The following is a 19,763-nucleotide window of genomic DNA, read 5'->3' as shown; positions in this document are numbered from 1 at the left end:
CCCATGTCCCCTTTTCGGGCTGTGCCTGGCTGGGCCCCACGGACTAAGGCCCGGCCACCAGACGCTCGGCCTCGGGCACCCTGCCTGGGCCTGGCTCCAGGGCGGGGCCCCAGTAACCCTATCCCGGGCAGGGTAAACTGTTCCCTCTGTTTTTCTCATAAGGATCTTCTGAATCGCTCTTTGTCTGTTCCCTCACCCAGGACCAATTTGCCATGGGACACCCTACCAGGGGGCAAAAGCCCCCAGATAACATAGCCCCTGGGATCCCTGGGACACACAAACTCCTCCACCACGATAGGGTAGCGATCCTACGACTCTCCTGTCCACAAAACATTCTCTCAGATTACTTTTTTTAATTGATAAACGTGCTCTTCCACTGGTTGAAACTTGAGATTATCAATCTATTGTTATTTCAGACCATGCTCCCCTAGTGATGAGAATGCACATCCCTGGTGCCAATCGTATATACCCCCCTGGAGGTTTAATGCTCTTTTATTCTCTAACGAAGTATTCGTGAATTTTACAAAATCCGAGATTAGAGACTATTGAACGAAACCAGACCCCTGGGATGTCTGCTCTAAAAGAACGCACGTACCTGGACCCGCCTACTATCCTCGGAAACGTAAAATTATTGGCTAGAAGTGTATCACAGCTCAGGAAAAAAAAGCACCGAAATAAAGCACCGAAATGTGCGCTGCTTTTCGGTCTGGTTACTACCGTTTATGTCAGAACCGGTGCCATCATGGCACCGGACACCGGTACCCATCCCTAGAGGAGGCGGACACACTTTTTCTCCTCTCCTCTCCCTTATCTTCCCTGCTTAGCTCTTATGTCCTTGTCTAGTCTCGTGTTTTTTGTATTACTTTCCCTTGAACAGTCTCTCACAGTCTGTTCTCTAAAACCTAAAGAGAATTATTGATTTGATCAAATCAGAATCAGAAACTTTATTGTCATTGTCATGAGAACAACGAAATTAAGAATGGTCCCCGATCATTGCATCATCCCTAGCAATATCAAAATATAAATAAAACAATAAAATTCAATAAATAAAATAGATAGAATACTTAAAATACTAATAAGATATAACAGTAAAACATTCACATACATTCCCACACACATGCTTCAGACCGTGCATAGATTAACACAAGAGTGGCGTGATGGACATTTTTTTGTAGTATTCAGATGTGTTATTGCAGTTGGATAACAGCTGTGTTTGAGTCTATTAGTCCTTGCTCTGATTGCCCTGTACCGTCTGCCTGAGGGCAACAGTTCGAACAGGGAGTGGCCAGGATGTGAGGTGTCTTATATGATGTTTTGGGCCTTTTTAAAACAGTGGGCATTGTGTAGAACTTCCAGTGTGGGGAGAGGGCAGCCAGTGATCTTTTGGGCGGTGTTAATGATCCCTTGGAGTGCTTTCCTCTGAGCCCCTGTGCAGCTAGTGTACCAAATACATATGCAGTAAGTTAGAACACTCTCAATGGTGGCTCTGTAGAAGGACACCAGCAGTTTCTGTGTGATGTTATTCCTCCTGAGAATTCTCAGGAAGTACAGTCTCTGTTGGGCCTTTTTCAGCAGCTCGGAGGTGTTCACACTCCAGGAAAGGTTCTCCTCTATATTGACTCCCAGGAAGCGGAAGCTTGCCACCCTTTCTACACAGTCCCCATTTATGAATAGTGGTTGGATCTCTGCCTTTTTCCTTCTGAAGTCTATTATGAGTTCTTTGGTTTTTGAAGTGTTGAGGAGGAGGTTATTGGCCTTACACCATGACGTCAGCTGCTCCACCTCGTCTCTGTACGTAGACTCGTCTCCCTTGGAAATGAGCCCCACCACTGTGGTGTCATCTGCAAATTTCACAAAGATGTTGCTGTGGTGGCGAGGAGTGCAGTCGTGTGTGTAGAGAGAGTAGAGCAGTGGACTGAGCACACAGCCCTGGGGTGAGCCAGTGCTGAGACTCAGGGCTGAGGATGTGTGATGGCCAACTCTGACTCTCTGTCTACGGCCCGAGAGGAAGCTATTGATCCACATGCAGGTGCTGTATGGAAGCCCCAGGTCTTGTAGCTTGGCCACCAGTTTGTGTGGAAGGATGGTGTTAAAAGCTGAGCAGTAATCCACGAAGAGCATCCGCACATAGCTACCATGCTCTTCCAGGTGAGTTAATGCAGCATGCAGCAACTGGTCTCTGAATGCTATTGACACCCTTTTCTCAACGAGAAGTCTGGGCTCGGGAGAGCCCGAGTGCCCTGGAGGGACTTTCCCTGCCGGATACACGATGGACGGGTGGCAGAGGGTCGTGTGCATGGCGGGACTGTCGATCGAGGACGCTGAAGATATCTACCTATTCGGAACCATGATAACAGGGTTCTTGCTGATCGGAGCTGGCTTGGCCCTGGCTTATCGGAGAATTAAGAGAGCAGAACCGGCTGTTCAAACCCCCCCCAAGGCTGCCCGCTGGGATTGGAACGATGGGACGAATCGCTACTTCTCAGAACGGGCTCATTGAGAGCAGCATGGTTAAGACCTTGGAGACGCTTACATCTGCCGTGAATACTCAGAATAACACCTCTGAGTTTATATTGGGTTACATCAAGGAGAGGCCTGCTCAGAATAACACCTTTGAGCGAAAGTTGGATTACATCGTGGAACAGCTCACTGCAGTCGTGAGTTCTCAGAATCGGCTCTCTGAGCAAAAGAATGACAAGACCACGGAGCGCAAGTTTGATACCATCATGTGGAAGCTCGCGGTTCTCCAACGGGAGATTGAGAGACCAGTGTTGGAGTGTTAAAGAACAGCTTGAAATTCTCATGAGTTGTCGCAAAAGAAAAATTACCATCATAATCCGGCTACCCCTTGGGCGCCAGCTGTGGGCTCAAGGCTGGAGGCGAACAACAACACCCTGATAACGACTGTGTTGAGTCTGTTCTTCCCATTCCATGCAAGGTCACCTGGGTTGGCTGGAAGACTGTTTACTTAGCCTGGCAGGGCGAAGGACACTGTCTCAGCTGAACTATGGACACGCACACACATACACATACTGATACTGATAAGCACTCACCGACGCATCACCCTCCCTACCCCGGATCCAACGCCACGTCCAACGCTTACCTCCCCTCTGATGTGGACATCGGGTCAGCTGGAGGCGCAGTCGAAGATTGCAGAGGTCCCAGATCAGATGTACACACTGGAACTCTTTCCCATGTTGCTTGTCTGTGTTTATTGTGCTATGGTGTGTTGATATCTGTGCATTCCTGTATTATCCTTCTGTGTTACACATTTCGATGTTTTTTTGAACAACTTCTTTAGTCACCTCAGTATAACCACATTTGACCCTAAACTGGTTACCGAACTCGAAAGGGACCTCTCTATCCAGGAGGTCATGATGGTGATTGGTGGAATGCAAAGTCCCCTGGACCAGATGGTTTCTCATCTGAATTTTTTAAAACGTTTTCTAACGAACTTTCACCACTTCTGCTCTCAGTCTTTTCAGAGTCCTATTCATCTGGCACTCTCCCTCCAACTATGCAAGAAGTGGTTATTTCACTCATTCTGAAAAAAACAAAGACCCTCTCCAATGTAGCTCATACCGGCCGATTTCACTGCTAAACACCGATGCAAAGATTCTCGCAAAAATGTTATCACAGCGCTTAGAGGTCGTGTTACCTGGCAGAGAAAAGGACATTAAAGAAACTGATGGACATTATGGACAATGCTGGGCATCCTCTGCACACGGCCATTAACAACCAGAAGAGTCTGTTCAGTGACAGGTTGCTTCTCCCAAAGACAAGAACTAACAGACTTAAAAACTCCTTTGTCCCACACGCCATCAGACTGTTTAACTCCTCCCTGGAGGGGAGAGGGAGGGGAAACAGGAGGACAAAGGAGGGGGGAACAACTAAGCTGTAGTGCCTCTTCACCTCACTGTGCAATACCTTTTGTGCAATACTTTTTGTAAATAGTCAACAGTGCAATAGACTCAATACTTGAAATGTGCAATTCACTTGTATTTTTATTTTTTATTCCTATTTATTCTATTTATCCCCTTCGTATATTTTATTTATATTGTCTCTGTATTTATATATATGTGTGTGTGTGTGTGTGTGTGTGTGTGTGTGTGTGTGTGTATATTATATATATATATATATATATATATATATATATATATATATATATATATATATAAAAAAAAAAAATATTCTGTAACTCTGTAACTTCTGTCGGTGCTGTGCTTTTTTGGAAATCGAATTTCCCAGAGGAACCCACCCGAGGGATTAATAAAGTTCTATCTTATCTTATCTTATCTTATCTTATCTTACCAACAATCATCTCCACAGACCAAACCGGCTTTATCAAGGGCAGACACTCTTTCGTCAACATTAGACACGTCTTAAGTATAATTCATGACCCTCCCTCAACCAATACACCTCAAGCCCTACTGTCACTTGATGCTGAGAAGGCCTTCGACCGGGTGGAGTGGGACTACCTTTTCTATAGTTTGAGCAAATTTGGTTTTGGCCCCAGATTCATATTGTTGGTGAAAACTCTCTACAATTCACCAATGGCAGCTGTGCGTACTAATAATACGATCTCTTCTTATTTTAAATTCCATAGGGCCACTAGTAGGGATGCCCTCTAGCTCTACTTTTGTTTGTCTTTGCTATAGAGCCCTTAGCATCAGCCATACGACAGGATACCAGTATCACAGGAGTCATCAGAATAGGCCAAGAATACAAAGTTTCACTTTATGCAGACGATCTATTGCTTTTTTATAACTGACCCACCCCTCTATTGCTTTTTTATAATTGACCCCACCCTCGCCTCGAAACTACTAAGCACTCTGCAAAGATTTGGTTCAATGTCTGGCTACATAATAAATCCTCAGAAAAGTGAATTCATCCCAATCAATGCGGCTGCAAAAAATATCCCATCTAATCTAATACCATTCAAAGTAAATAATAAAACGTTTAAATTCCTCGGAATCTGGATCTCCAGCTGTTACAAAGATCTTTATAAAACAAACTACCTGCCAATGTTGGAGAGTGTCTGTGAAGGTTCTCAGTCATCCAGGTCATCATAGTCAAAGGAGCTTAGAAAGAAAAGCGTCTGGACTTCTTTAAGTTGCTTGAAGACGTTTCACCTCTCATCTGAAATCTGGGACTCTCCACCATTTGACCTTAGAACTGAAGAAGCTTCTTGGATGAGAGGTGAAACGTCTTCAAGCAACTTAAAGAAGACGCTGTTTTTGGGGTTGAGTTTTGTTTTTGTTTTTTTTGCAGTATGCTGTACTGCTTGTATGTTTAATTTGTTGTTTGTGATTGTACAAAACCTCTTTCAATAAAAAGACTTTGATTTTTGTTTTTTTTAAAGTACCATTCAGTGCAGAGAGGTCTATTAACTCATAGTGAGTGATAAAGAAACACCCAGTGCATCACTTAAGCAAACCGCCTCGAGGTGTTTAGCGGGTGGTAATATGAAAAACACCAACCCAGGAAGCGTGAAAACATTTAATGGCAAACATTTCTGCCCATCTGTCTCTCAGGGTCCACTGACAGATTTTTCAAAGCGCAGTCGGGGCGCCAAGTTCCGCCTCGTCCCAAAGTTCAAGAAGGAGAAGAACAACAAGAACAAAGAAACATGTGCCACGTTCTCTCTGCCAGGTAACATCTGTCTCTCTCTGTGGGATTAAATTCACAGAGGATAATATAGTCATGGCATTTTATGAAATCACTGTTTGCGGTGTTTTCTGTCTGTCTGAACCACTTCCTGTTGATGTCTCAGTTCACCAGTGGGGGACAGAAGAGGTGGGGGCATGGCTGGACTTTCTGTCTCTCACTGAGTATAAAGACATCTTTATTGGTCACGACGTCCGTGGAGCTGAGCTCATCCACCTGGAGAGGAGGGACCTAAAGGTACGCCGCTGGGTCACCGCTAACTGCTGATAGGTATAGGTTGATGTAGCATGGATGGATGGATGGTGAAGATGTGATGGATGGTGGTGATGTAATGGATGGTGCTGGTGATGGGATGGATGATGGAGTGGAAGTGCCTGCCCAGCCTCACTGACCTCCTCTGGTGTGTGCAGGACCTCGGCGTGACGAAGGTGGGCCACATGAAGAGGATCCTGCAGGGCATCAGAGAGCTGAACAGGAGCAGCAGTGCCAGCGAGGCCTAGCTGCTGCCAGGTGACTGCTGCTTTATGTGGACAACCTGACGTTCTCGCTCATGTTAGCTTGGCGCTAACAGACTCAGTGTTGTCTTTGTCACATGGTAAAAGCGTCTGATTCGTCCCAAGTCTGCGGACTGACTGATCTAACTTTATCAGCTAATGTTAGGAACCAACCCAGACAGCAGCGTCTATCATTGATGTCGCCATTACAGAAAACGTAGTCAGTAAATCACACTGAGTGTGTTGTGTAGGTGGTGCTAGCTCTAATGTAGGGTAGGTGTGTGTCTTTGTCATAGGGAAGAGGTCGTTTCTCCGTCGTAGTGCTGCTCTGCCTACATTCCACCTCTCTGTGCATGACCCTCACAGTGGACAGTTAAGTAGTGCCAATGTGGCTTTCCGCCGGGTGGGTGTAGCTTACCTGCTTGGAGATCATGAGTGGTGTAGCTGGAACCTGTCATACATGGAACTGTGAATGCAGGGATCATTTTTTTTAACACTGAACACATGTTTGTAGCAGCCTACACGCTGAATTTTATTATGTAACTGTAGGTATGGGTGTAGATGGGCCACCACCCACGTGGCGAATGTTTGAGGTCAACATGTCGCTGTGCCGTCTGGGAAACATCAGCACATTTCTGCAGCTAACTCACAGCTACGTGCTAATGCTATCTCAGGAACATTAGCACAAGCTGCAAAGCTAACATTAGCTTGATGAACACTGTGGTCTTCACTGACTCTGAGCTGTGTTTGCAGGTTTCACTGACTGTTTTTTTTCCCTTTTTGTTGCCCAGCAACAGCTGCCTGCTCTCCTGTGTTGCTATTCACCACTTCACCTACCTGACCTCTGACCCTGGACCAGCGCCTCAGCCTACAGACGCAGGTCCAGGACTCGCTGTGATTGGACTTGGATCGGTCTGTGCTGGTTCTCAGTAACCTGACTGAACCCAGACACCCAGGATTTCAGGAGAAACAACCAATTACATGACCCCACAGTGCCTTGTCACCCCACCCACCAGCCAATCAGCAGGAGGTCAAGGAGGGCGGGGTTTATCATTCAGGACGTTTGTGTTCCTGCAGGCTGTTGAAATGTTCAGGAAACACAGAGCTCTCTCTGTGCATCTCGTGACCGTCTGCGTCATGTTTCAGGAAGTCAGAGAAGCTCCCAACCTGATTTCACAGCTGGAGGAGGAGCCAGAACATCGCTGTTGGTTTGAGTGTCTGAGCATCAGAACGAGAAGACTCTCACCTGACCAATCATAAGCCGTGTCAGTCGCTGCCCGAGGTGTATCCCCACTTTGAAACTCGTCAGACCCAGATCCAGTCTGCAGGACTGAGGTGCCCACCTGTAAGTCAGCAGCAGACCAATCACAGCGTCCTCTGGTCTCTGACACGTTTAACCCTTTAATGACTTTACTTCAGGCTGCTGAGCAGGAACTCTGTAACTTCATCACCAAAGTGTGGACACCTGAGGGGGGAGGGCCTATGTTACCCAGGTAACAGCAGCTGTAGCAGGTCAGATATTTATGTCTTGTATGGAGTGATCTGTGGAGTCCAGAAAGTATCTTTAAGAAGAGTCATGATGAGGAGATGCTGGAAGAGGGGTCCTGTGCCCTTCAGGCCTGCATTTGTGTGGATTCTACTTCTGAGGTTTAAGATAAGCCTTAAGCTCCGCCTTTCTGGGGCGCAGCATCATGTTTCATATCGTTCTTATCTGTCCAGCGTGCTTATTTTAACACAAACTTATCAGACATGACAGGACCTCCTCCTGCCTGTGGACACTCACCTCAGCCCTGTGACATCACAGGAGCATGTTGTTTACCTGAATCCAAACGAGCCTTAAACGCACCGTCAGCCCTGCCATTTCAGCTGGACGCTGCCCTGCCGCTGCGATCTGATGATGTCAGCTGCTGTAAATGTTTTGTTGAAAAGCGCAGATGTGTTGGGTTTATAAAGCATCTCCCTGTCTGTCTGTCACAAACACAGCTCCAAGTTCAAAGTTACAAACTCAGCAGAGTTATGTTTCTGTCAAAGGTGACGCGAGACAAGACGCCATCACAAGGCCTGAGGACAGGAAGTGTGTGCGTGAGGACAGGGCGTGTGTGTGTGTGTGTGGTTCATCCACAGCAGAAATCCCAGCGACAGCTCAGACATCGTGTTCTCCGTCATACGTGTGCTGTTCCTGCCTGTATTTATACGAGCCGGCCGTCATCACCAGTTCTTTGACAGAATGTAATAAAAATCACTCAGACGTGTGGAGAAACGGTGTGTGTGTTGGATGCTGATGTTCCGTCTGTGGTCGAGATCAGAAGCTGCACCGCTTCCATCCGTTCAACAGTTACCAGTTCGGGACTCGCGGTAATGTTCGCTCCCAGCGGCACAGCGAAGCCGATCGTCAGGTTTGTGACACAGAAGGAAAGAAAAGCAAAGACGCTGTGTCTCATTTATCAAGAGTATCCGCCACAGGACCGCACACGTCTTTGAAACACTGCAAACATCCCAGTTTATGGAAGTAGCATCTGATCCACGAGGTTAGCATCATGTTTGAGCAGAAGTTCAGTCAAAGTAAAGCCAAGAGCCGCTCCTCAGATCATGGTCTCTTCCTCTAGGCGGCGCTGGAATGTGCTCAATACCACTAAGTGATTAAAGTGGGCCGGGCGACCTCGGTCCAGCTCCCCGATCCTCTGTCCAGTTTGCTGATGGTTTTACACACACGAGCTCCACCATGAGGGCAGCTCATCGTTTATACAGGCAGGTTCACAGGATGCAGACGGTTTTCTGGAGATGCAGGTGAAGTGCAGACGTTCAGCTTTGACTCAGTGAGTTAAACACAGACTGCTACAGACTTTATAACACACCGTCATTTCAGGGCTCCAGGGTATGGAAGCCTGTTTCTGCCACTAAGGGGGGAAAAAGGATCCATAACTCAAAATTTTGAGTTATTTTCTTGAAATTTCGAGTTGGCGCTGCCAATCAGTAATCTATGTGAATGATGTCATTTCCTTGTTACCCGGAAGCTGAAGCCCTCAGGTACAAATGCTACAGCTACATGCAGTCATGAATGCACAGATTGCTGAGTATTTTCAGCGTGGCTTCAAACGATGAAATCCTTGTGTTATTAGCTGAATCACATGGCGTTACTATCAGCAAACGTACTCGCGAAAGCGCCAGTTTGTTGCGATCCGGTTTTGAATGCGCGCTACTTTGCACCATATGCTTCCGGGTAACAAGAAAGTGACCTCATTCATGTAGATTACTGATTGGTAGAGCTAAGTCGAAATTTCGAGTTATGTTTCTCCAAATTTCGACTTATTAACTCAAAATTTCGAGTTAATAACTCGAAATTTGGAGAAACATAAGTCGAAATTTCGACTTATGGATACTTGGGTTTTTTGGCGTAAACGGGCTTCCATACTAAGGTAAGTAAAGATAAGTGAAAATAAAACGTTCATTTTTAACACTTGGTTGCAAACCCTCCGCTGACACTGACAGCTCATGGACGTTACCATGTGCTTCTTTGCTCTTTAATGCGCTGTCACCTTTACTGCAGCGGCTCTCAGCTGCTGTTTGTTTGTGGACATTTCTGTCTTCAACCAGTGAAACGCTCGCTGGCTTCAAATCAGCTGACTGAACAATGTTCCCCGTGTCTGCGGTGATAAACTCCGGGGTTGCTTTGGCAGACCGTCGGTCTGTTCTGCATCGACAAAAACCATCAGCTTCATTAACATGAAATAAAGTTGTGTTTAGTCAACATTAATCTTTGTTGTATAACTGCACAACTTTCATACCAACATGATTTGTGTGTTTGTCATTCATGTGAACTCTTTGCAGTCACCTCATGTTAAAATAACACCGACAGTTTGGTTACATTTACACCTGTTTATGTTGACTTTATGTTAAACTGATATGATTTTATCAGAAGAATTATTTATTCTGTCAAGCTGCTGTTTAACATGTTTGCAGTAAATGGATTTTCTACATCCTCTAAAAATCACCTTTAAAACAGTAAGACAATAAACACAAACACTTCTTTAACCAGTTACCTGTGTCCAGCTGGATTTGAACTTAGTGTCTTATAAACTGAAAAACAGCAGCAGGTGTCCCGGAGTTTACCAAAGGACAGCCCGGTGTCATCTGGTTGATTGCTGTCGTCCCCTCAGTGGATCCTTGGGTGTGGAACGAGTGTTTCTGCATCAAAGCTGAGGAACATTAGGCTGTGTCAGAGTCTGGGTGGCAGTAGTGACACGTCCACAGGACCCCATCCACTGAAGAGTTCAGCAGTTTCCAAGCATCGGATCCAAAAGCCGACGCTTGAGGTCAGTGTTAATGACGCAGCGTCCATCTCTGACAACTGATGTCTTCAAGTTATCAGACATCAGGTGTGTTTATCAGATCAAAACGTGTGTTACATACTGCCATCATCACAGAACATTTTTATAACCATCAAAAACTGATTTAACCCTCTGGAGTCCACGGACGCACCAGCACGTCCAAACGACCTATGAATGAACTTTATTTAGAACAATAACAATCTCAAAGAGACAAGCGACATATTGAATCATTCAGAACAGAATCACACCTTTTTCTTTTCTCCCGATCAGAGGAATACACATCACTGCCACAGTGCCGTTGGTACACCACGATGAAATCGACAATAACTGAAAGTAAACATACATACATACATACATACATATATATATATACACATACATGCATACGCACACATCTACATAATAATAATATAAAAAGATGAATAACCAATACAAAAATAAATAAATAACAATAAAAAAGAATGTAAAACAAGGAACAGAAATAAAGGAGACAAGGGGGATCATAAACTCTCTAAAAGTGAGGTTCCATAAACAAGACTCATAACTTAAATAAGGGGCTAAGAAAAATCAAACTCTTCAAAAATCTATGCAATTTGATTGCTTGGGGCTTATTTATTAGCTTAAGAGATTTACGGAACAGGGAGAGGTCGTTTTTAAGAGCAGGCCATGAAGGGGGGGATTTAGCATATCGGCATTTATGTATGTAATACTTTGTTATAATAATGAGATTGTTAACTAAAAACTCACTATTTTTGTCCTTAAGGATTACTCCAATTTGAATATTTTGAAAAGACCAAAAATCAATATTTCCATACTGGGACAATATTAGGACATGGAGAGATTTCCATAAATTCTGGATTGTCCCACACCCATAGAACATGTGCTCTGTTGTTTCCGAAGTTGTTTTACAAATATAACAGTTGTCTAACACAAATTTAAATCTGTCTCTCATAAATTCATTGGAGGGGTAAATATTTTTTGTAGTTCTAAAATGGACTTCTTTAAATTTGGGGGGAATTGGAAATGTTAAATATTTGGTTCTGATCAACGAGATCTCAGATTTGTTATAATCTTTAAAGATGAGTGAATGTTTTGTCCTACCTGGATATAAGGTGTTAACCAAATACCTCCTCAAAAACTGATTATTGCATTTTTCATTAACCAAGTCAAGACCATCTAGTTTAATTTTATGTAAATTTGGAGTCGGTATATTTGAAAAACTGTTCTTTATCGTATTTACAAGGACTGTTGGGATATTCTGTGAAACCTTTTTATAGAGCTCGAACGAGCAACTCATGTCATATTTCTCATTAAGCCTGTTTAATTCAAGTATATCTCCATTTTCATCCATTATGTGTGTCACAGACCAAATTTGTTTTGTCATCCATTCTTCCACAAACATAGATTTCCCCCGATTCAATATCACCCTATTGTTCCACAGTGGAACGTTGTGGGGACTAAAGTTATGTTTAAACATTAATTTCTAATTTAACAAAACTCTTTGATGAAATTTGGAAGGTTTTATGGGTAGTTTAGAAATTTCAAAATCACACACTAAAAGGAATTGGATCCCCCCAACTTTGTTGAAAATAAGAGATGGTATCAAGAACCAGATCTCATTATCATTTTTCAAGAAAGATCGTAGCCAATTAATCTTTAAAATGCCATTCATTATTTCAAAATCGATTGCTTTTAAACCCCCCTCTTCATAATCTTTTATCAAGTCCCTGTTACTGATATAATGATGTTTATTTTTCCATATGAAATTAAAATTCACCTTATTGATGTCTTTTATAATTCTTGGTGGGATGGCTAGGGAATAAGCTGGATAGATTAATCTGGACAAAGATTCAACCTTGGTCAACATTATCCTGCCGAATAACGTTAAATCTCTCTGTAGCCAAGGGTTCAGAGTTTTTTTGCATTTGTCAGTTGTATTCTGAATATTCTTTTCTTCACTATCAGCCATGCATTTAGTTATCCAGATTCCAAGATATTTGATTTCATTTTTGACAGGTATATCATACAAAGAAGAGTGAGAACAATTGTGGATACTCATGAGTTCACATTTGTCCAGGTTCAGCCGTAGTCCAGAAGCATCAGAAAAGATCTTTATTGTATCTAAGGCCAATGGAATTTGTTCTTTATTTTTTAGAAAGACTGTTGTATCATCGACAAGCTGACTTATTATTAATTTGTGGTTATTTATGTCTAATCCTTTGATGTTTGAATTTATGACAGTAATAGCAAGTAATTCAGTGGCTACAATGAATAAAAGAGGTGAGATGCTGCAGCCCTGCCTGATACCTCTCTCCACCCTGAACCTGGGACATGTGCCTTCTGAAAGAGAAACACAACTATTAATATCAGTATACAACATAGTGATCATATCCAGAAATGCATCTCCAAACCCAAAATGTTTAAATGTCTTAATAATAAAAGTGTGTTCGATAGAATCAAATGCTTTATGGAAGTCCAAGAACAACATAAAACCATCATCCGTAATTAGGTAATTGTAATCGATGAGGTCCAAAACCAAGCGGATATTATTTTGGATCAACCGTCCTTTGAGGAATCCTGATTGTGTTGGGCTAATTATTTCAGAAATACCTGTTTTTAGTCTTGTTGCTAAAACTTTTGTAAAAACTTTGTAGTCTGTATTTAAAAGTGTTATAGGTCTTAGATTAATTAGTTTTTTCTTATCTTTCCCCGGTTTTGGAATTAATTTTATAACTCCCTGTTTCATTGTTGCCATAAGCTCCTTTTGTACATTCATTTAACGCACTGAATAATAGTAATTTTAGGTCTTCCCAAAAGTGCTTATAGAAATTAGTTGTTATTCCATCTGGTCCCAGTGAGCGATCAGATGCCATGCTCTTAATAGCAAAATCAAATTCTTCTATAGTTAGGTCTTCATCACAAATTTCTCTAAAATTATCATCAATTACTGGAATCCAATTACTGATTTTGTCAAAGAAGGAGGTGACATTTTGTTCTGAGTATGAAGACTTATAAAGGTTACTGTTTAGTGTCTGTACATTCCTCTCCGTTGATTATTAGGTTACATATTGAATTATATTCTTGTCTACGTTGTTCTAGATTGCAAAAATAGGCAGTGTTCTTTTCACCCTCTTCTATCCACTTGGCTTTGGATCGCAAATAAGCAGCCTTGGCTCTATAAAGGTACATTTCGTCCAATTTAGATTGTAAGTTATTAATTTTTTCTTCCTCAGTCCAATTCAATTTGCCATACAGATTCATAAGTTCTTTTAATACATTTGATTCCTCTTCTTTCCTTTGTCTGTTTAACTTTTTACCGAATGTAATTGAGGTTTTTCTGATTCTAAATTTAAGATATTCCCATTTGAGTATCGGTGTATTGATGGCTTCATCATTCTGAATATCTAAAATTATTTTTTAATAGAATTACAATACTCCTCATTTCTCAGCAGCTGAGAGTTAAATTTCCAATAATCCTTAAATGTGTTGTTTTAGTGTAGTGTAGTCTTAGAATAATGGCGAATAATGGCTCTAACAGGCTGGTAGGCTTTTAGCTAAGCTTTAGCTTCAGCCAAGTGGAAGCTAAATTGGCTAGTCATTCATATGTATATTAGGTCGTTATCTGGGAATTCTGGAGGGAGGGGAGTGGGGGGGGGGGGGGGGGGGGTGATTGAGGGCGTGGGGGAGCTGCTAAAAGCTGTGAACTTCCTTTTGTGTTTCATCTTGATGCATTTTCAATCATCCAGGGAAATAAATCTCCAAAAGTCACCAACTTGGAGTGTTTCAGTTTGCCATCTTAGGGAGAAATCAACACACATGGGTGTATGTCCTTTGTTGCTGAGATTTATTGATAAAAACAGTACAAAAAACCAACCATTTGTACACATATTTACAAATAATAATAAAAAGTGAGTGAGTACATTTCAACATTTTCAGCAATCACTCACAATCCTGGCACTGCCATGGTATCCATGGGAGGTCCATGAACCAATGAACATGCTCCGTTTGCTGTGCATGTTGAATAGTCCATTCTTGAATGCTATGAAGCATGTCAAGAGTGATGAAACACAGGAAGCTCTGAAGGCGACTCGAGATACTTCTCCTGGCCTTAGCCGTTGGCTCTCCATCTGCAGCGTACGCTTCTATTGGGGTGAAAGGGAGACAGGTCCCCACCTGTTCTTCACGCCACACTGTGCCATCTTTCGCTGTCTCAGTCCCCAAACAAGCTCTCTTTTTAGGTGGAGAAGCAGTCTCCTCATCTGCAGTGTGAACAAATTCAAATTGTGAGCAATGGGAAGGTCAAACAAAATCACAAATGCATGCATAGATACTAATTATAATTCCAGTATCTCCTCCTCTGTATCAGAATAATGTCTGAAATATCTTACTTACTAACTACATCCACTTACTTGTTTGAAATGAAATAGGAAATAACATGAAATGAAACTAACCGGAAGACTGATCAGACAGCTCTGAGTCCGAATCCGGCTGAACTCCTAGGTCTTCTCCATCCGAGTCACAAGGGTCGACTTCCCTCAGGATCATTTCCAAGGCCTGCTGAGTGGTGAGTCTTCTCTGCATTTTCTTTCCTTGGAGAGGAGGTCCGTACACCAGAGGATTCTTCAGGGCAATGAAGGATTAGGCTAAGTGCAGTGAGATTGTATCATATATATAGGGCTTGGCTTCCTGATCAATGGTCCACTACCAAAAGGAAGCCAAGCCCTGTCACCCTTTACAACAAAACAAAATGTTGAAATTAAACTTAAACTTGGACTGTTAGAGATGACTGTTTCCTTAACATATTGTAAAATTGAGTTGGATACCAACCAATAATCAATATGTGACCTGCTTTGACCATTAGGTTTGTGCCAGGTGAATTGTTTTACATCTTTGTTTAACAATCTCCACACATCTATTAATTTAGTATCATTAGCGAAATTTTCAAATATTGGGTTTTTATGTTCTCTTGAAAATTTTGAAGGCCATCTATCCAACCATTCATCAGGAGTCACATTGAAATCACCTCCAACTACTATATAATCAGTAGGGAATTTGGTGTAAAGTTCCTTTATAACTGTAGAAATTTGATGCAGCAGGTTCTTATTCTCTTGATCATTGTTGTATCCATAAACATTAACCAAAATAATCAGAGTATTATCGGTATTTAACACACAGGCAACCCAATGTCCATTTTTGTCTGCCATGTTGCACAAAAGCCTACCAGGACATCTGTTGAAGCAAATAGCCGACCTGTTTGTACCATGACTAAAAAAATTTATCTCCCCATTGTTGTGACCAAAATTTCACATCAGCTTCCTCAGAATGAGTTTCCTGGGGAAAAAACTATTTGCCTGTTGCCCCAGAACAGAAAAACAGCTTTGCGCTTAATTGAGTCTTTAAGTCCCCTTGTGTTAATTCATTTTTACTTCTTACACTGTTCAACTAAAAACACTTTCAGAGGAAAGAGCAGGGAACTCACGTGACCCGGCAGTTGCGCTGCTTCTTCCGGTCTAAGCGCTCGTGTTTCCGGTCCGCCCACTGACAACAGCTACAGCCGCAGCAGTTTACGGCAGGTCGGGACCAGGCGCTCCCTCGTGAGCTCGGGGATTGGATCGGCTGACGGACCGGAGAGTCGGAGTGAGCCTCGGATCGGACCGTAAGTGCGCATGCTCAGTCGGCTGGTTCCTCAGCTGTTTGTCGGCTCGGAGAGTGTCAGTCAGCAGACGATACAAGTTTGGAGCCAAATTTCATTTAGCTATTAAAACACTTCACGTCTCCTACGGAGCAGCAGGTCTCTGTCTTCACGTCAATAAAGGTGAGATTTGATTGTTCGGTATCGTTCTCACTAAAGACCAACAAAGACGAGGCTCATTAAACTTCAGTTTCAGCCGGTGCTCATTGAGCTCGGTCTCTGAGAGGCAGCGGGCATCTCCAGGTGAGCTGTAGAGCTGGGAATGGATCCTTGACTCTTCAGCTCAAAAATCAAAGAAATCTTCTGCAGTGAAAAAGCAAAGATAAGGCTGAAGATTTTTATAAAGAACTCTTCAATGATGAACTCTTATGAGAACGCTGCTGTCTTCCTCCTCTCTAAACAACACATTTATTATTACTCAGCTTCCTACAAGCATGTGTGATGTCATCTTCATATCCTGTCTAAAACTGGAGCTTTTGTTTCTTTGTCTGTAATTCTGATGTTGTTGAAACTGTGATGAAGAGGTCAGAGCTCTGTTCCAGGAGGAAGTCTTCTGTTGGAATCGCCTCGTCTCTGGTATTACCTGGAAGAAGGACGTGTCCTTTAAACGTGTCCACAGGTGTGTCCTACCATAGGTTTCCTTAAAACAGTCAAACTGTGATGCCACACACGAGTCTGTTCCTTTGTTCTGGCGTGCTCACACTGCACACGTTTATGTCAGACTATAAAAAGTGATCCCAGTGGTTTTGGAACGGCGTTTTATCCGGACCACATCAGGACAACAAGTTGTGAAACGTTGTGTGCTGTATGTATTTCATGTAATCTGTGTGCGACTGAGGTAGCTGCTGCACTTGGACTTTGTTCTTTTGTGGAATAAAGTTTTTCTAGCAGCTCGCCATCATTTGATCCTCCTGCAGAGGCTGTGTGTGTGACTCTCACACGTCAGCTGACTGAGTCCTCTGTCTCCACAGGTCGTCCTGATGGAGGCGCTGTCCTGCGGGGAGCGGCGTCTGGGCTCTGAGGAAGAGTACGCCGCCCCAGCTGTGGGAGTGAGTTTGTGTGACTCCGCCCCGTTGGTGTGGAGGATGCAGGACCTGAGGGCTGTTAGGGCTCAAGGCCTGGTGGGGGCACTCCTGGGGTCGCTGCCCCGAACGCCCCGACAGAACGGGCGCCTGGGTCGACCGCTGCTGCTGCTGCCGGAGGAGGAGGGGCTGCTGAGGGAGCGCCGCGCCGCTGCAGCCCTGCCGGACCGCTGCCAGGTCAGAGCGGGTCGTTAGAGGTGCTGGCGCTCATCGTGGCACCTCATTAAGCTGGCCGCCATGTTGGCTGTTCCGAGGTCACTGTCACCCTGTACGTACAGTTAGCGTGCCAGGCTGCAGACATGTTTATTTTAACACGGGACTCTGTGGCACGGACTCACTGCTGGTTGTCATAGGAACTGCAAGGCCGAGCGTCCTGTGTGTTTGATGTGTTGTTGTTGTTCTCAGCAGGATTGGGGGGGGGCGGAGCTCCGTCAGAAGCACGAGGAGGAGGAGAAGAGGAGCTTTGAGGAGCAGAGCGTCCTCGCACTGGAGGACAGGAAGTTGGCGCTGCTCCGAGCTATGACAGGTGAGTGTTGCCGTGATAAGGTTTCTGCATTCTGTACCTGGCGGCTGCGCTCACGGTGCCCGTCCTCTCAGGTGCAGAGTCTGGCGCTACAAGTGCAGATGAAGCCCTGCGGCGCCGCCTGCAGGCTCTGGACCAGAACTTCACCTTCCCGCAGTCAGCAATGGCAGTCCAGCTGAGCACGGCGAGGGCGGGGCTAAGTTACTGTCCTGAAGCTCGAGCCTTCCTGCAGGCCTACGGGCCAACTGGGGCTGAGCCCCGCTGTGACGCCAGGTACCAGGTGTTCAGAGACCTACGGGGGCGGGGCTTCTACCTGACCTCAGCAGGAAAGTTTGGAGGAGACTTCCTGGTGTATCCAGGTGAGTGAGGAGCTCAACACCTGACCAGAATGATTCCTGAGGCTGACAGCCTGACATCACTGCTGACGTCAGTGATGTCAGGCTGCTGCTGACTCTGTGCGGTCATGTCTCGTCAGGTGACCCTCTGCGGTTCCACGCTCACTTTATCGCCGTCTGTGTGTCTCTGGATGAGTCCGTGTGTTTGCTGGATGTCCTCGCCGTGGCTCGTCTGGGATCCAACGTGAAGAAGACGGTCCTTCTGTGTTCGCCGGGGCCAGACGCCAGGGTCTGCTACACGTCGCTTCAGTGGAGCGGGATGATTTAAACCCGGGGGACAGGACAGACGGCGCCGCCGGCCCATGTTAAGGCAGGTCCGCATCCTGCATCTAAAACCTGTTTCTGTAAGTTTGAGGCTGAAGAACAACTGCAGGAGGTCATGTGACTGACAGGACGGAGCAGGGCCGCGGCCTCTAAAGGACAGTAGAGCGTGATCGGTCTGCTCTTTGTTTCTGCGTGGCGAGCGTCACAGAGACAGCTCTCTGCAGCTCAGACTCATCCACGCGGTTTCTCTGATGAAGCCTGCCGTGCAGCCGAGTCCAGCTCTGACCTCCGAGCCGTTCGACAACTTTGTCTTAAAGCAGCGTGCTGGAGGTGAAAGGGCCCCGACAAACCCCGCCCACTTCTTTATTTCTTTTCATTAGTGTCAGTGCGAGGAAACAAAGGACAGCTCTCCTTTTTTCAAAGATTGTATTTTCTCAGTGAGTCATTGTGTTGAAATAAAAGTGATGTGGCATTGATCTGTGATTTCTGCCCTGACCGGCAGACCTGCTGTGAACACGAGCCACACGAGGCAGTGACACTGAACAGAGGATGATCTGATATCCTCGTGTTGGTCCCACATCATCATAATAAATGTTGTCCCAGGTTCAACATTGCAACTGACCAATCACATTGTTGTGATGTCATACTTTTGCAAGCCAAGCAATTGATTCATTTATGACATTCCAGTGTTGCAAGGACAGCATGTGTAATGCTTACGGTTTATTAAAGAACAGTATCCTGAAATGCAAAGAATTACAGCTGCTGGATCGGCGACAGCGGCGGTTTCTCGCAAGTTCAGTAGATTTTTTTTATTTTTTTTTTCAGCGTTTTTTCCGAAGTCACAAAAGTATGACGTCACAACAATGTGATTGGTCAGTTGCAATGTTGAACCTGGAACAACATTTATTATGATGATGTGGGAACAACACCAACACGAGGATATCTGTGCATGAACAGACGTGATAAAAGGTAACGACGCCAACAAGGATCAGAGCCGAGAGAAAATCAAACACACCCAAATTTACTGCAAAGTTTATAATAATAAAAAGCTCTGGGAGAAGGTAGGGCTCCTCAATTAATTGAATTTTAATCACGATTACAATCTGGGCTTTCAACGATCATTAAAAATGACTGAGCCGATTATTAGCCCCTCCCTCGTGCTTTACTCTCACGCTGCTCCGTGTGGCAAATCGAGCGCACCTCTCTGCATTTCGAACACGCGTCACAACAATTAAGAGGACCCGAGGGAAGCTCGGAAAGCTAAGCAGAAGTTATTTGGAGAGGAGAGTGACTGCTGTTGGTTGAAGAGGTAAAAACC

The 19,763-nt window shown here is 44.4% G+C and overlaps 3 protein-coding genes across 14 annotated transcripts in view; 2 read left to right on the top strand and 1 right to left on the bottom strand.

Annotated features, from left to right (window-relative positions):
• Positions 1-10,200, top strand: part of dgkd (diacylglycerol kinase delta) — a 31,171-nt gene extending 20,971 nt beyond the window's left edge. For 5 of the 6 annotated variants that reach the window (XM_085429524.1, XM_085429526.1, XM_085429528.1 and 2 more), the window contains 4 exons: positions 5,535-5,652; positions 5,774-5,904; positions 6,078-6,177; positions 6,953-10,200. In XM_085429524.1, the coding sequence (XP_085285650.1) occupies positions 5,535-5,652; positions 5,774-5,904; positions 6,078-6,167 (339 nt within the window). In that variant the 3' untranslated portion in view covers positions 6,168-6,177; positions 6,953-10,200. The remainder of the gene's footprint in view (positions 1-5,534; positions 5,653-5,773; positions 5,905-6,077; positions 6,178-6,952) is intronic. The other variant, XM_085429523.1, reaches the window with a different exon arrangement.
• Positions 10,201-14,249: 4,049 nt separating this feature from the next.
• Positions 14,250-16,107, bottom strand: LOC146654846 (uncharacterized). 3 transcript variants are annotated; one of them, XR_014907247.1, is made up of 3 exons: positions 15,969-16,107; positions 14,941-15,109; positions 14,250-14,748 (listed from the first exon to the last, which is right to left on the bottom strand). XR_014907247.1 is itself a non-coding variant. In XM_085380355.1 (3 exons), the coding sequence occupies exons 1-3, from the start codon at positions 15,750-15,752 to the stop codon at positions 14,429-14,431; spliced, it is 531 nt and encodes a 176-aa protein (XP_085236481.1). In that variant the 5' UTR covers positions 15,753-15,850; the 3' UTR covers positions 14,250-14,428. The 3 variants fall into 3 exon arrangements, 1 of the variants encoding a protein (XP_085236481.1); XR_014907248.1 differs by having other exon boundaries at positions 14,941-15,078; positions 15,969-15,986; XM_085380355.1 differs by lacking the exon at positions 15,969-16,107 and adding an exon at positions 15,711-15,850.
• On the top strand, positions 16,007-18,921 carry tsen34 (TSEN34 tRNA splicing endonuclease subunit). Of its 5 annotated transcripts, none has more exons than XM_085380350.1 (6): positions 16,007-16,145; positions 16,724-16,800; positions 17,153-17,440; positions 17,669-17,789; positions 17,861-18,145; positions 18,262-18,921. In XM_085380350.1, exons 3-6 carry the CDS (start codon positions 17,162-17,164, stop codon positions 18,447-18,449), a joined length of 873 nt encoding a protein of 290 aa, XP_085236476.1. In that variant the 5' UTR covers positions 16,007-16,145; positions 16,724-16,800; positions 17,153-17,161; the 3' UTR covers positions 18,450-18,921. The 5 variants fall into 5 exon arrangements, with proteins under 5 accessions (XP_085236476.1, XP_085236479.1, XP_085236478.1 ...); XM_085380352.1 differs by having other exon boundaries at positions 16,043-16,145; positions 16,704-16,800; XM_085380351.1 differs by having other exon boundaries at positions 16,057-16,304.
• Positions 18,922-19,763: the final 842 nt, after the last annotated feature.

This window comes from Rhamphochromis longiceps, linkage group LG14 (genome assembly GCF_057381845.1).
Source record: "Rhamphochromis longiceps isolate RC_006_pf linkage group LG14, R_longiceps_female_GT1.1, whole genome shotgun sequence".
Classification (NCBI taxonomy): domain Eukaryota; kingdom Metazoa; phylum Chordata; class Actinopteri; order Cichliformes; family Cichlidae; genus Rhamphochromis; species Rhamphochromis longiceps.
The sequence above is the reverse complement of the archived record's forward strand: the minus strand, read 5'-3'. Positions and strand labels throughout refer to the sequence as shown.